We start from the raw sequence: 15,021 nt of genomic DNA, 5'->3' as shown, positions 1-15,021 counted from the left end.
CCTTTTCTGATCACATTCCTTTGGTCTTGCCCAAGTTTGGCTTGAGTCAGCTCTTCATCCAAGCACTGATTTCTTGTAGGTGCTCAAATAGCTTAGTATCAATGATAGTTGCATCATTTGGGAATAAGACACATAGATGTCATCAGTATATTGTTGACAAGTATGCCTCTGGCATTTTGCTCTCTCTTTGGCACAACTGCTTTCCAAGCAGTGTCATGTGGCTGTTAAGGAAAAGAGGGGATGCTGAACCTGAACCTTTCAAAAAGCAGACTTACCCATGTGTCATTTCTTTTTCTCCTTGCCAGGCCGAAAAGGCAATAGCACCATCCAGTGCCATGCAGAGGTACCTAAGTTGGCCACAAATGAGCTAGATAAAACAGGGTACAAACAGAGTATTTTATATTGGCCCAGGGCACTAATGTGCTATGCTATTTTCAGTACCTGAGCTAGCTCATTGTTAGCTGACTTGGGCACTTCTGCAAAGTTGCAATGCAGTGCTATGTTCTGGCTAACGGCCAGAAGACAACCATAGACACCCTGGCTAGTTCTGAAAAAAGGGTTGTGCCAGAGGCATGTAAAGGCTAGGGCTGCAAAACACAGTGCTGTAGAGACTCCAGGAAACACTAGAGGCCATAGACAAGCCCAGAGAGACTTCTGTAATTGGTGTTTCCAGCCCTGAAGAATAGCACAGGATCAAGAGGGGATGCAATTAATTTAAAGCCACCTTAGTACTCCTTTACGTGTGCCTTTGAAGCTTTATCTCTTAGAGCACGGAAATAAAATGATATTCTACATTTCTATAATGGTGTGCTAAACATTGCTGTATTTGACCTACATTCTAGCAGCTACTATTAATCTTACATAGGAGATGTTTGGATCATGTGATTTGATAGTGCACTGGGGCTCTGTCCTCTTCTTTTTGTCTGGATTTTATTCCTCTTATGCTTTGGCTGGGACGTGTGTATCTGCGCAAGGGCATTTTACTTTGCTGGTTTCGGTTTACAAGAGCGCTGGTGGACAATCAGTCTGTCTGGCAGGAAGGTACGTCCACAAATATCACATGGAACTAACTGGCTCTGGGCACTGTTCCAGGAAGCCTCATTTAAAGCATCAAGATCATAGAAACCATGGGCTGGAAAATTAAAAAAAGAAAGTATCAGTTTTCATTCTGGAGAGCCATATCCAGCTCTTCATGGAAAATATTTTCAGGAAATACCTCCTGCCTGAGCCTTTTGGTTTTAACCAAATCATATTGCTTTTGCAAAAGGAAAGGAAAGAAATGAGAAAAAGAGGGGAGAGAGAGAGAGAGAGAAAGAAGGCTCTGCTTATTGTCCCAGGGGTTAAATAAAGTTAACTACAAACAGTACCATTCTGTATTGTATTAAAATGAGAAGAAAACATGGCACTATGTGTTATGCATGCATTCTTAACTAATTGTTAACACCTTTTGCATACATGTTATTATCAGTGAATTTCACTTTTTGGCCTTATTTCAAGCTCTGCATAATAAGAATCTAACCAAGGGTATGGAGAGAGTTCAGTGCAGTTCAGTTCAGTTTAGTTCAGCATGTTCCCTCTTCAGCATTTTGGACAAAGGCCCCAGTTCTCCTCCTATTGAAATCTATAAATATTTTGCTAAAAACTTGAAGAAAAGTGAGATTAAACCCCAAACCTCATATGGACAAACCCTGAAGTTCCTATTTAGGTAGAATTCCCATGGAAGTCACTGATTCTGCAATTCTCAGATAACCCCTGCCCCCACTTTACCTTCATTACCTTTGATGGGCGTTTACCTTTAGTAAGAGTGTAGCTTTAGGCTTGAAAAACCTGTTTTAAATCCTGCCATTTATACCATAAAAGCTTTATTTCCTTTCACTTTGAAATGATCTTTCAAAACTTATTTTTTAAACACATTTCAAAGCTACGTTGCCTAATGACTACATTTGAAGAATATGGAAAAAAAAGGCTTGATTTGAAACAGGAAAAATGTTGGCCTTCCCAGAACATAAATAATACATATAGCATTACATAGATAATGGCTATCATTAAATAGATTTTGTCTTCAAACTGTGAGTGTCACTGCACTTAAAAAAAGGCTCTGTGCATTTTTAAAATATTCCATGGTTTCTATCACTGGCATGATATGGATCTATTCATTAAGAGTTCATACAGTTTTAATATGTTTCATATCCAATGGGTCTCATAACCGCAATAAACCTTAGAACTCTTAATATGTCTGTTCCTAATGTTCTTTTTGTTAGAAGAGCAGCAAAGTGGTGTTTCTTTTTTTGGCTGAGACAAATATCCCTTTCGCTTGAAGGAAATGAATGTGTTTTTTTCTGTACTTTGGAAAGTTTATTGACTATAAAAAAGCGAGTAAAAAAAGGAGGTGGTTTCTTGTTACAGGCATGTGTAAACTGCACAAACAAAACACTGTGTGATCAGTGCACTGGTTCTGTCCAGTGACACTTTATATTTTTACAAAACAGCTTTATGTAAGTTATAAAAAGCTTTATGTAAGTAGATCACATTTCTGGCTTAAAATGCTGCTCGTTCCATTCACTGAAAAGCTAGCCCCTCCCCTGAGTTGTGAAGCAGAGAGGCATGCCGTACGCATTTGTGGTTTGGGGGGTCAGTGAGTATTCTCCTCGTGACTGGAGCACTTCTTAGTTCAAAAGAACAAAATGAAGATTATTTTCTGAAGACCGGGAAGCGGGGTAGCGTGTAGTTTTTGCTCAAATGTGGTATGGATTAGATTTTCACCAGCAGACAGATAGGGCCATGCTGCCAAGTGCCTCTGGGGAAACTAGTGGCATACAACACCTCATGGGAAGTACTCAACGCCATGCCTGACTGCTTTCCCAGGTATGAAAAAATACTCATATTTATATCTGAGAGACATCTGCTGGGCCGCTCTTTCAGAGAAGAAGCTTTTCTTTCCTCTCCTCATTTCCCCCAAACAGCTAGTGGCTAAGATGACAACCAAACTTTCAACAAAACCTGGAACATCCCTTGAAACCCAGGATAACCAATCTTTTTCTTTCTTAGCTGTATCCCACAATAAAAAAGCTGATCAATAAAAAGAGAAATGACATGAACATGCCTTCTCAGGAAGCACATTTTCCTTTGCAGATTTAACTCATGTGCTCAATATCTGGGTTGGCCACGTGGCTGCTTTTGAACCATCAATATTTCTCCTGAATGACCACATAGTTAGCATTCATATTTGTTATTACAGAATAGGGTTAAAACTCTGGTATCTCAGAAGCAACACTGGTTATCACTGGAAATTGCTAGAGTTTAGGTTTGTATGGCTAACATTATAGAAGAAAATCTGGCTGAGTGTTTGGTCCCAAAGTTGCCTGAAGGTTATTTTGTTTTCATGGTTTCATAGTTTCATAGTTTCTAGGGTTGGAAGGGACCTGAGTAGGTCATCTAGTCCGACCCCCTGCCATGGCAGGAAAGACTACTGGGGTCAAACGACCCCAGCAAGGTGTTCATCTAACCTCCTCTTAAAGACCCCCAGGGTAGGGGCCAGCACCACTTCTCTTGGAAGTTGGTTCCAGATCCTAGCCGCCCTGACCGTGAAGTAGCGCCTCCTGATATCTAGCCTAAATCTACCCTCTACCAGCTTGTGACCGTTATTCCTGGTCACTCCTGGCACTGCTCAGGGGAACAGGGACTACCCCAATGCCTGCTGATCCCCCTGACTAGTTTGTAACAGGCCACTAGATCCCCCCTCAGCCTTCTCTTGTGGAGGCTAAGTAGGTTCAGGTCCCTTAGCCACTCCTCATAAGGCCTGCCCTGATGCTCCCTGACCATATGAGTGGCCCACCTCTGGACCCTTTCCATGTTGTCCACATCCCTCTTGAAGTGCGGCACCCAGAACTGGATGCAGTACTCCAGCTGCGGCCTGACCAGTGCCGCATAGAGGGGGAGGATCACCTCCTCGGACCTACTCAAGATGCATCTGTGGATGCATGACATGGTACGGTTGGCCTTCCTGACTGCTTCCCCACACTGCCGACTCATGTTCATCTTGGGGTCAATGACGACTCCAAGATCCTTTTCTGCCTCTGTGCTGACAAGAGGGAAGTTCCCCAACCTGTAGGTATGGTGCCAGTTGTTCCTCCCGAGGTGCATCACTTTGCACTTGTCAGTGTTGAATCCCATCCTGTTCTCATCCGCCCACCCTTGTAACCTGTCTAGGTCCAACTGTAGCCTATTGCTCCCTTCTAGAGTTCCCACATCCCCCCACATCTTAGTGTCATCAGCAAATTTGAACAGGGTGCTTTTTACCCCCTCATCCAAGTCGCTGATGAAGATGTTGAACAGTGCAGGCCCGAGGAACCCCACTGTCCACATCCCTCCAGGCTGAAAATGACCCATCCACCACCACCACTCTCTGGGTGCGGCCCTCCAGCCAGTTGGCAACCCAATTGACTGTGTGGGTGTTGACACCACAGTCCCCCAGTTTCTTAATGAGAGCAGGGTGAGAGACAGTGTCGAAGGCCTTCTGAAATCCAGGAAGACTATGTTCACTGCTACCCCTGCATCTAATGATTTGGTTATCTGATCATAGAGGCCACCAGGTTGGTCTAACAGGACCTGCCACTGATGAACCCGTGTTGGTTGCCCCTAAGCATGACATTTTAACAGAAGGGTGTCAAAGATCTGGGTTTGGGGCTGGATTTGGCCCATGGATCCCTATCACCCAGTCCCTTGTGCTGCTTCTGTGTCTGAGCTGACCCTCACAGTGCATGCTGGATCAGCCCTGCATGCAGGGCCTTGGAGGAGCACCGAACAAGATGCCGGGTCCAAGATCTGCATGAGCCATGACATCCACCATGGCTGGTCTGGGACTAGGCATGGGGCACCTGTTCTGGCAAGTCTAGGATTCATGTTGCAAGTTGCAACCCTCTGGCCAGTTCAGGACCCATGCTGCACATGGTCTCAAATCAGCTGGAGCAAGCACTGTATGCAACATGAGTCCTGAACCAGTGAGGTGTGGGGCACACGGGCCAGGCACCATGTGCAGCATAGGTCCTGGTGCAGGCACATGCACTGGATCTGGCATGGGAAGGAGGGAGGGAGAGTCCATGGTACTGATTCAGCCTGTGGACCGGCCCTGTGCCACTCATCCAATCTGCAAGGCCAGATTAATTTGATGCCTCTGTTTTAATTAATTGACATATAAAAATGGCACTGTTGCAGACCACTTAGGTGCCCTGCGCCTGAGAACAGGGATGGCTCAAGAGAGGCCCCTAGTGGTGAGAAGGGGGAGGCGCAGCTGCCAGTTACCAAGGCAGCAAATGTGCTGGTTGCTGGGGCAACCAGCAAAACACCCTGACAGGAAGGGGCAGGGCTTAGCTCTTCTTAAACCCAGGCAGGAGGCTAGGGTGGCAGTTCCTCCTCTGGCAGCCAAGGAGTGAGGAGCTCAGCCCATGCAGAGAGAAGGCCAAGGTTTGGCTGCACGAGCCCGTGGATTGCTGCCATGAGCTGGAGTATTTTTGCCTGGTAGGGGTTAACTGTTGTCTGACCAGATGGTTTAGCTTTATGTTATAGCCCAGGGGCTTTGTGTTTTGTGTTTACTGTTTAACCAGAGGACTGGGTGAAGCTGTAGGGGTTGGAGGAGGCCACACAGGGACTCCCGAGTAGCGTGGGGGTTCCTGGCACCGGAGAAGGCACAGTGTTTTGGCATTGGCCTAGCCCCGAGAGAGCGAGAGAGAGGGGACAGAGGAGCCCCCAGAGTGCAGAGGAGCCCTGAGGGCAAAAGGAGGGCCAAGACATAACAGGGCCAGAGTCAGATTACACCAGCACCATCTGCGGGGCTTGGGCTGCGGTGTAGGGGAGGAAAAGGAGCTACAGATAGCACCCCCTGTTATCAGGGCGCATAAAAATGGGCAGCCTTCCACTAATTACAGCAATCTATTAATTAAATAAGATCAAGGCGTGGCCGGCGAGTAAGTAGGCAGTTGGCTCATTAGAGGAGGGCGGAAGGTTGGAGTTGGACTAGCTTCCCGGATTAAGGACAATAAGAAGTCCTTCTTCAAATACATAGGGGGTAAAAAGAGGGTCCCGGGTAATGTGGGGCCCCTGCAGGACACGATGGGCAACTTAGTCATCACGCCAGATGACAAAGCTAACATATTTAACGATTTCTTTGCCTCTGTCTTCCTAAGTAGGGACCAGTTCAGCCACCTCCCTGCTGGGCCCCCCTCGGGCCCCGAGAGAGACACGCCTGGGCCAAGGGTTAGCGAGGAGTTAGTTAGGGTACTTCTGGAGAGGCTGGACGTGTTCAAGTCCGCTGGTCCGGACGATCTTCACCCTAGGGTTCTACAGGAACTGGCTGAGGTCATTGCGGGACCCCTGGCACGGCTCTATGAGCACTCGTGGTGCTCTGGCGAGGTGCCGGAGGACTGGAAGAGGGCCAATGTGGTCCCTATCTTCAAAAAGGGAAAAAAAGAGGACCCGGGAAATTACAGGCCAGTTAGTCTTACCTCAATCCCGGGTAAGCTCTTTGAAAAAATTATCCTGGCACACATCCAGGAGGGCCTTGCGGGGGAATGCATGCTCAGGGGCAACCAACATGGGTTTATCAGTGGCAGGTCTTGTCAGACCAACCTGGTGGCCTTTTACGATCAGGTCACCAAATCATTAGACGCAGGGGTTGCTGTGGATGTAGTCTTTTTGGACTTCCGGAAGGCTTTCGACACTGTCTCTCACCCTGTCCTCATCAAAAAGCTGGGAGACTGTGGTGTCGATGCCCACACGGTCAAATGGGTCGCCAACTGGTTGGAGGGCCGCACCCAGAGGGTGGTAGTGGATGGGTTCTTCTCGACCTGGAAGGATGTGGGCAGTGGGGTTCCGCAGGGCTCGGTCCTCGGGCCTGCACTGTTCAACATCTTCATCAGTGACTTGGATGAGGGGGTAGAAAGCACCCTGTTCAAGTTTGCTGATGACACTAAGATGTGGGGGGATGTGGGTGCACTAGAAGGGTGCAATAGGCTACAAGCTGACCTTGACAGGTTGCAACGGTGGGCGGATGAGAATAGGATGGGGTTTAACACTGATAAGTGCAAGGTGTTGCACATGGGGAGGAAGAACCGGCACCACACTTACAGGTTGGGGAACTCCCCTCTTGCCAGCACGGAGACGGAAAAGGATCTTGGAGTCGTCATTGACTCCACGATGAACATGGGCCGACAGTGTGGGGAGGCAGTCAAGAAGGCCAATCGTACCCTGTCATGCATCTACAGATGCATCTCGAGCAGGTCCAGGGAGGTGATCCTCCCCCTCTATGCGGCACTGGTCAGGCCGCAGCTGGAGTACTGCGTCCAGTTCTGGGCACCACACTTCAAGAGGGACGTGGACAATATGGAAAGAGTTCAGAGGAGGGCCACTCGTATGATCAGGGGTCAGCAGGGCAGGCCTTATGAGGATAGGCTACGGGACCTGAACCTGTTTAGCCTCCACAAGAGAAGGCTAAGGGGGGACCTTGTGGCCTGCTACAAACTGGTCAGGGGGGATCAGCAGGTATTGGGGGAGTCCCTGTTCCCCCGTGCGCTGCCAGGAGTGACCAGGAATAACGGTCACAAACTGGCGGAGGGTAAGTTTAGATTAGATATTAGGAGGCGCTACTTCACAGTCAGGGTGGCTAGGGCCTGGAACCAGCTTCCAGGGGAAGTGGTGCAGGCTCCTAGCCTGGGGATTTTTAAAAGGAAGTTAGATGAGCACCTTGCCGGGGTCATCTGACCCCGGTGCTCTTTCCTGCTAAGGCAGGGGGTCGGACTAGATGATCTACCTAGGTCCCTTCCGACTCTAGCTACTATGAAACTATGAAACTATGGAACCATACCCGGAGAGGCTCCAATAGTGGCACTCCTGTCACAGGCACATTACTCTTTTTTTAAAGATCCAAAAAGGTAGAATATCCAAAGATCCAAAAAGGTAGTGTGAGGGAGCGGCGGCTAGGGGCGGCCCTGAGCTCCCTAGCGCCGCCTACCGTCACGTTAGGGTGACGTAGCACCCTCAGAACCTCGCCCGCCACGACTTTGATGGTAAGATATGTAATGTGGAGGCTGCCAGTTTCCCTAATGGACGGTCTAGTTGTTCGTCCCTATTCCAGACGGGTATTTGATAAGCGTCCTGCCTTAAGGGCAATGCGTGCCTCCAAGCCTCCCCCTTAGCACGCCCCAAGCCTCGCAGCTGTTCCGGGGGACGCTTGTCTGGTCCCTCGCCCCTCGGGTGCCCTTGCTCTCACTCTCGGGCACCGGGGCTCTTTGCCCACCTGGCGCCTCCTTGGGTCGGGCCCCAATCTCTGGCCCGTTCCCCACGCCCTGGGCCTATCATGCTGGCGCCCAGCCACTTGCTGGCGCCTCCTGTGTCGGCTCCACCAGCGCCGCTCACTACCGGCCCCCCCTGGACCGGGTTCTAGCCGGCGCCTGGCTAATCGCCGGCTCGGTCTGAGTCTGGAGCACTCTCGCCGCCCTAGCCTCGGCGCCCTTGGGCCGGCACGCTCCCTCTGCCCGGATCTCGGCTCTCTCGCCGCCCTAGCCTCGGCGCCTTCGGGCCGGCTCGCTCCCTCTGCCCGGATCTCGGCTCTCTCGCCGCCCTAGCCTCGGCGCCTTCGGGCCGGCTCGCTCCCTCTGCCCGGATCTCGGCTCTCTCGCCGCCCTAGCCTCGGCGCCTTCGGGCCGGCTCGCTCCCTCTGCCCGGATCTCGGCTCTCTCTCGCCGCCCTAGCCTCGGCGCCCTTGGGCCGGGTTCTAGCCTTAGCTCTATCGCCGCCCTAATCTCGGCGCCCTCGGGCCGGCTCTCTCTCGCCTGGCGCCCTAGCCTCGGCGCCCTCGGGCCGGCGCTATCGCCGCGCGCCCTAGCCTCGGCGCCCTCGGGTGGCTAGCTAGGCCTGGCTATTCGGCCCCTCTCTGGGGCCTTGCCCCTCAGGGGCCACTACCGCGCTCCCTGCGCATTGCCCCTTTGGGCTTCCCCCCTCCGGGGCCAACACGCCACGCGCCCCGCGCCCTGTCTCTGCCCCGCTCTTGGGCCTTGCCCTCTCGGGGCTGACTCCGCACCCCCGGCGCCCTGTCTCTGCCCCACTCTTGGGCCTTGCCCTCTCGGGGCTGACTCCGCGCCCCCGGCGCCCTGTCCCTGCCCCGCTCCGGGGCTAAACACCACCCTTATGGGCTGGGGTCTATAACCCCGCACACTGCACCTCCCTGGCGCAATATAATGCCCAGCCGCACCGACACTAGTGCCCCTGGCACTGTGCCTCAACTGGGCACTGGGGACCCCCAAGCTGTTGGGGAGCTCCCCTGAGGCCTCCTCGCTCCCCTACAGCCCCACCCGGCCCTCCGGTTAAACTGTAACTCAATACTCAAGCCATCTGGCTATAACATAAGCAAAGGCTCCACACGCCTAACAACTCCAAGCCCCACCAGGGCCCGCAATCCTACCTCCAGTCAGGGCGATGCTGTTCCCTGCATCATTGCAGCCGGTTAGCGCGATGAAATAGCAGCCACTAACCCAGGCCGCTCAGCTCAGCCGCAGAGCTCCTGCTCCCGCGGCCGCCAGAAGGGAACTGTGTCTCAGGCTCTGGCCTACGCTGGTTATAAAGGCCAGGCCCTGCCCTCTTCCGGCCATGTGACCACCTGGTTGTCCTGGCAACCAGGCACCTGAGCTGCCTGGGTGATTGGCAGCTCTGCCAATCACCCTCTCAATCACGGAGCACCTCTGTGACTCCGTGACAGGTAGACAATATCCACAAAGTAACTATAACGAATGCAGTAGTTATGGAGCAGATCGAAATTTGACTGGTTTTCGACTGGAAACTTCTGACAAAGAAAAGGGGCATTACTTGAGAGGCACTGACTACACTTAACTCTTACAGACTCAGTGGCAGAAGAAAACAGAATGCTTAAACATAAAGCAAAATTATCTCCACCAGAAATATATCCCATTTTGACTGGATGCAGAAAATCCCATACAAAATTTTTACTTATTCTTAAAACCAAATTTCTTCTACCACTTTCATCCTCCCTCTTGTTTATTTTCTCACTTACCTTGTATGGATTTGACTTCTGGCTTTTTGGGTTCAGGTCTTCGTAGATGTTTGGGTAGCATGTCATTCTCATTGTGCCACTTTTTCAGACATTGTGGCTCATGGATGGCAATAGATTTAGTTCCATACTCACGGCCACATATGTAACAAATAACTGTTGGCGGCCGTCTTATCACAGGGGGCTGAAAAAAACAAATGCAGTTAAGAAACATCATTGTTTTTAGAATGCTTTGTATACAACTGCTCTTGAAAAGATCTGATATTCTATTGAAATTATTATTTCTATTGATTTTAGTGAGCTTTGATTCAGCTTCAGAAAGGTACATGCACTACTAAATGACTATGTGGAAAAGGTTGACCAGTTCTTTGATCTGAAGTTATTCTATTCTATTCCATTCAGGAAGAGCACAGACCAACTGCAGATGCTTCCTCAGCCTGATGAAGAGTGTTTATACCCAAAAACTTGCAAAGAAGAATTTTTCCAACTATTTTAATTGGTCTAATACAAGATATCAGATTGACCTGAAGAACCCTGTCTGCCTGTGTCCTTAGACCAATGTGGCTACAACCTGTACCCTTACATGGCATATATTAATCTTCAGCCCGGAGTGATCAAAGAACTAGTTGACTTTTTCCAAATAGTCATTTAGTAATGCAGGTACCTTTCTGAAACTGAATCAAAGTCCACTGAAATCAATAGAAATAATAATTGCAATACAATATTAAAGCTATTCTATTCTGTTCCACCCAGGAAGAGCATAGGCGAACTGCAGACACTTCTTTAACCTGATGAAGGGTGTTTGTACCCAAAATCTTGCAAAGGAGATTTTTTCCAACTATTTCAGTTGGTCTAATAGAAGTTATTGGATTTTCCCAGAGAACTTTGTATGCCTACGTGCCACTTAGTAAACTTTAACTAGTTTGTTATATAGAATTCTACACCCAATCACAGCTTCCTGGCAAACCGGCATCATTGATTTAATCAACTTGTTCTCTTGGTCAAGTTGCTTTATGAAACCCTGTTTCATCTTAGTTGGGGGAGTTGCAGGCAAGTCATAGCAAGGCAGAAACACATGTAGTTAAATGTCTCAATTCAGTTGATGTGTCGAGTGATATGTTGACAGTCTGTGAATCTGAAACCCTTTTTTTATTCATAAAAATGCCAGAAATAACATGGAAGCCACAGTAAAAATGTCTGTAGTTACCCATTTAGCATGTTAACTCTGCCCTAGGGAGACTAAGTGTAGAAACAGACACTGCCAAATGAAGCAGCATCAGCTCTGCTTGGACTTATGTGCTTCATTGGGAGAACGTATGTTGCTCATTGTCTTGCCTGTTCATGCTGCAGGACAACAGGCAACATGTTATTCTGGAACTTGAGGAGCCCAATCTTGCATATGCTGGGAACTTCCTCAGAGAATTGGACCCCCTGGGGCATCTGTCTGGCTTTTCCCACTTACAGAGATGCACCCTGGAGAATCTTGGGGCATGTCTTCCTAGGCAGGGAAAGGCAGCATTTCCCTGGCTGCAGACATACACCCCGGGGTCTCTCTGGTGAGCCTCCTTAAGTGGAGAAAGCCCAAGGTTTCTTTGATTACAGAAATGCACCCCAGGCTTTCCCTGGCACATTAAAGAATTCCCTAGATGCAAGGATTGGGTCTTTCAAGCCTCCAGAGCACCTACCCAGGGTCACTGCATAGTGCAGGCAATGCCAGGGTGACTGCATTTTCCCACTACATGCAAAGAGATGTCTGCTAGTAAAAAACAGCATGCTCTATTGCCACCTTTGTCATGCCCAGAAATTGTGGGCATTTGTAGCATGATAAGGGATATGGATGGCTGTTTGCTTTATCTTTGTCATGCCATAAATTTTTTATGGCAGCACAAGGGCCAGGAAAGGTGATATCTGTTGCCAACCTGAGTCTAAGAGCAGAGCATAGTTAATCCATCATTGCCAATTCAGCCCTTGGCATCTCTGTAAAACTTACAAGTCATGAGTTTTTTTGGTGATTGTGGTACTTGATTCTTGAGAAATTTCAGCTCAGTTGACATCAGATAGCTATGACATTTGCTGCTGCTGGATTGAAACTGGTGCTAAGTCAAATAATTCAATTATGGATCACGAAAGGAAATGGAAATTTTCTCTTTTGCTCACTGATATCAATATGAATGTTGTCATCGACTTCAATGAGAACAGAGTTGGGCTGTAAATAAGGATGTTTTTACTCTGCAGCTGTTTTGTCTGTGGTAAAAAAATAGCTCTACTCATAAAGAAATAGGCAGTCAGGTTCTACATTTGGGTAATAGAAAAGTACTGTTACTGTTCTATTTGGGTAATAGAAAAGTAGTGTTACAAATTATAGGCTAGACTGTACATTTGGAACGTGCCTCACTAGGTGTGGTGTGCCTACCATGCCAGTGCTGCCTTAGAAGTTAGCCCTCAGATGCATTACATCTCAGACGCATCATAATAATGGGCAGAATTTATTTATTCCCCGTTTTTTTGCTCAGGAGGGATGAAGAGAAAGGATCTACTTGCACCATGCTCTGGTGGAGTGTGTCTTACTTGGCTGAGCAGGGATGAAAGATAGGGCACAGTCTAATCCAACATTTGCTGCTTCTTTGTCAGACCTTCAGTTTATTTAAGAAGTTCCATGCAGCTCTTCTTACACTTAAGCCCGAAGTCTGAAAATGTCATTACTGCATCATCCATCTAAGCTTTATTTCCTGTATCACAGGTGGGAACCCTATTACATTAAGAAACTAAATACTACTCCACAAAGCAGTATGTGATTGTTGGGAAAACTTTGTCTTTGCTCTAAAGATTGTAATGCACAATCAGAATAAGTCTTAAAGAAAGACTTTTACCTCAAAGAAACGCTGAAATATATTGATTCTTTAATCTTATATCCCTTCGTCATCTTAATTTTTTTTTTAGCAATTTCTTTAGCCATGTTTGATAATAGATTATTTTTATTCTAATAATATGTTCTCTTCTCTTCCCATCTGTAATATAGTGAATTTATACTACTACTACTACAATGCCTCCTTTATCTTGTTGTTATCAATACCCCTCACACCATCTGCTATTTCACCCTTTGACCTGCGACATTTTGTGTTTTGCTTATTTAGTGTAATACTCAGACTTACAAGCTTTCTACATGTTCACTGACTTGGCAAAAGGACTTCAGGGTCTGATCCAAAATGGTTTGAATGCAAAGAAGCATCTTTCTTTTCACCTCAATGAGTTTTGGTCCAGGCTGTTAGACTGTAAGCTCTTCAGGGCAGGGGGGTATGTACATTTGTGTATATTTATGGTATGCTATGAATACTTTTAAATAAAAATGCTTCTTGGCTTGGTTCTTATTGACACCAAAGCCCATTTCTGGCTCTGGCCTACTCTAGCCAGGTCCTTGTCATTTTGCCAGCTAAGCTACATTTACACCAACATTAAAGCTTCTTTTATACTGCCTCAATGGTATAAAAGAAAAAAATACTACTTTCAATTTATTTGGAATGGTTGCTTAAAAAAATTGAACTGTGGAAATTTTATCTCCCGAAGGGGGAATAATTATATCCCAAAATGCCATACCTGAACCCTTACTACAATATATTTTATCCCCTTCTAAAAATGTGGACTGCATAGATGATTTTAAAACAAAAAGTGAAAGAAAATTCTCTTCACTAATTCCAGTAACAGCTCCTTATTAAACTATGGAATCTCAGTGACGAATGGGTTTGTTTGGAAATGTTAAGGCTACTGGCGTTCAACATTCATTTACTTTTTCCCCTCTTCAAATCAGTACTACCCAAATGTCACATCTGGAAAGATCATTGTTTGAAATAATATTATTTTTGGAAATTACCAGGTGTCAGTTCAAGGAATTTTCCAACCCAGACTACTCATAGGCTAGGAACTAGACTGTCTGCTATTTACTGTGTATTTTGTTTTTTACCATTAAAGAGAGCAATAACAGAAAAGACCTGTTCCTGAGAAACATGTCCCTATAAAAATACCTACAAATACTTGGCCAAGTGCCTAGGGTTTGTGTGTGTTTTAGTTATTTTTAGTTATTTGACTCAAACAAATAAGCAAACAAGGGTGTTTGTGCACTGCATATTAGACACAAGGGTAATATAGTCAAAATTCAGTCTGTAATAGTCCCAGGAAAGCTAGTGCCAATTATTGGGTTGGGAACATGTAAAACTCTAGGTCTGATTAAGAGAATGGATGCCACTGAAAGGCTAGAAAGCAAGAACATAGAAGAAGAGTTTTATGATGTATTTAAAGGCATAGGGAAACTGTCAACTGAGTACAAGATAGAATTAAGAGAACCAAATACTCCCACCATACATGCTCCCAGAAATGTTCCCTCTTGTACTAAGGGAGAAATTGAAAAAGGAATTAGATAGGTTAGTTAACATGGACATAATAGGAAAACTAGAGCAACTAACTGCTTGGGTTCATTCATTATCCATAATAGAAAAAAAGATGGATTCTTGAGACTGTGTCTGGATCCTAAGCAAATGAACAGGTACATCAGCCGGGAGCATTTTCCTATTCCTGTCAGGGAAAAGTTTTTTGGCAACATGGCAGAAAGTAAATATTTCTCCACTTTGGATTCCTCTTCTGGGTTTTGGCAAGTTTCCTTAGTAAAGAATTAGCACTAGATTATGTACCTTCAATACACCCTTTGGAAGGTATTGCTTTTGTAGGCTTCCTTTTGGACTGTGTTCTGCATCTGAATTATTTCACAGAAAAGTGCAACAAATTTTTGAAGGTCTTAATGGAACTATGGTTTATATTGATGATGTATTATTTTGTGGAAATACTATGGAAGAATGTGGCTTGAGGTAAGAAAGGCACTAGAAAGAACTCACAGAGCAGGTTTGAAACAGAACCAACAAAAATACAAATTCAGGGTGAAAAGGAATAACATAAATGGGAGAAAAGCTCTATGA

At 46.9% G+C, this 15,021-nt stretch overlaps 1 protein-coding gene and 1 long non-coding RNA gene across 2 annotated transcripts in view; one reads left to right on the top strand and one right to left on the bottom strand.

Annotated features, from left to right (window-relative positions):
• Positions 1-980: 980 nt before the first annotated feature.
• Positions 981-15,021, bottom strand: part of ZNF475 (zinc finger protein 475) — a 46,882-nt gene continuing 32,841 nt past the window's right edge. The window contains exons 4-5 of the mRNA XM_090038452.1: positions 10,061-10,241; positions 981-1,132 (exon numbers count right to left, since the gene is read on the bottom strand). Of these exons, the coding sequence (XP_089894578.1) occupies positions 981-1,132; positions 10,061-10,241 (333 nt within the window). The remainder of the gene's footprint in view (positions 1,133-10,060; positions 10,242-15,021) is intronic.
• Positions 2,633-15,021, top strand: part of LOC149868363 (uncharacterized) — a 56,182-nt gene continuing 43,793 nt past the window's right edge. The window contains exon 1 of the long non-coding RNA XR_016441235.1: positions 2,633-2,865. This is a non-coding gene — a long non-coding RNA (uncharacterized LOC149868363). The remainder of the gene's footprint in view (positions 2,866-15,021) is intronic.

This window comes from Crocodylus siamensis, chromosome 3 (assembly GCF_052110815.1).
Source record: "Crocodylus siamensis isolate JL-2025a chromosome 3, ASM5211081v1, whole genome shotgun sequence".
NCBI lineage: Eukaryota > Metazoa > Chordata > Crocodylia > Crocodylidae > Crocodylus > Crocodylus siamensis.
Note: the sequence above shows the minus strand (reverse complement) of the source record. Positions and strands in the feature narration are given on the sequence as shown.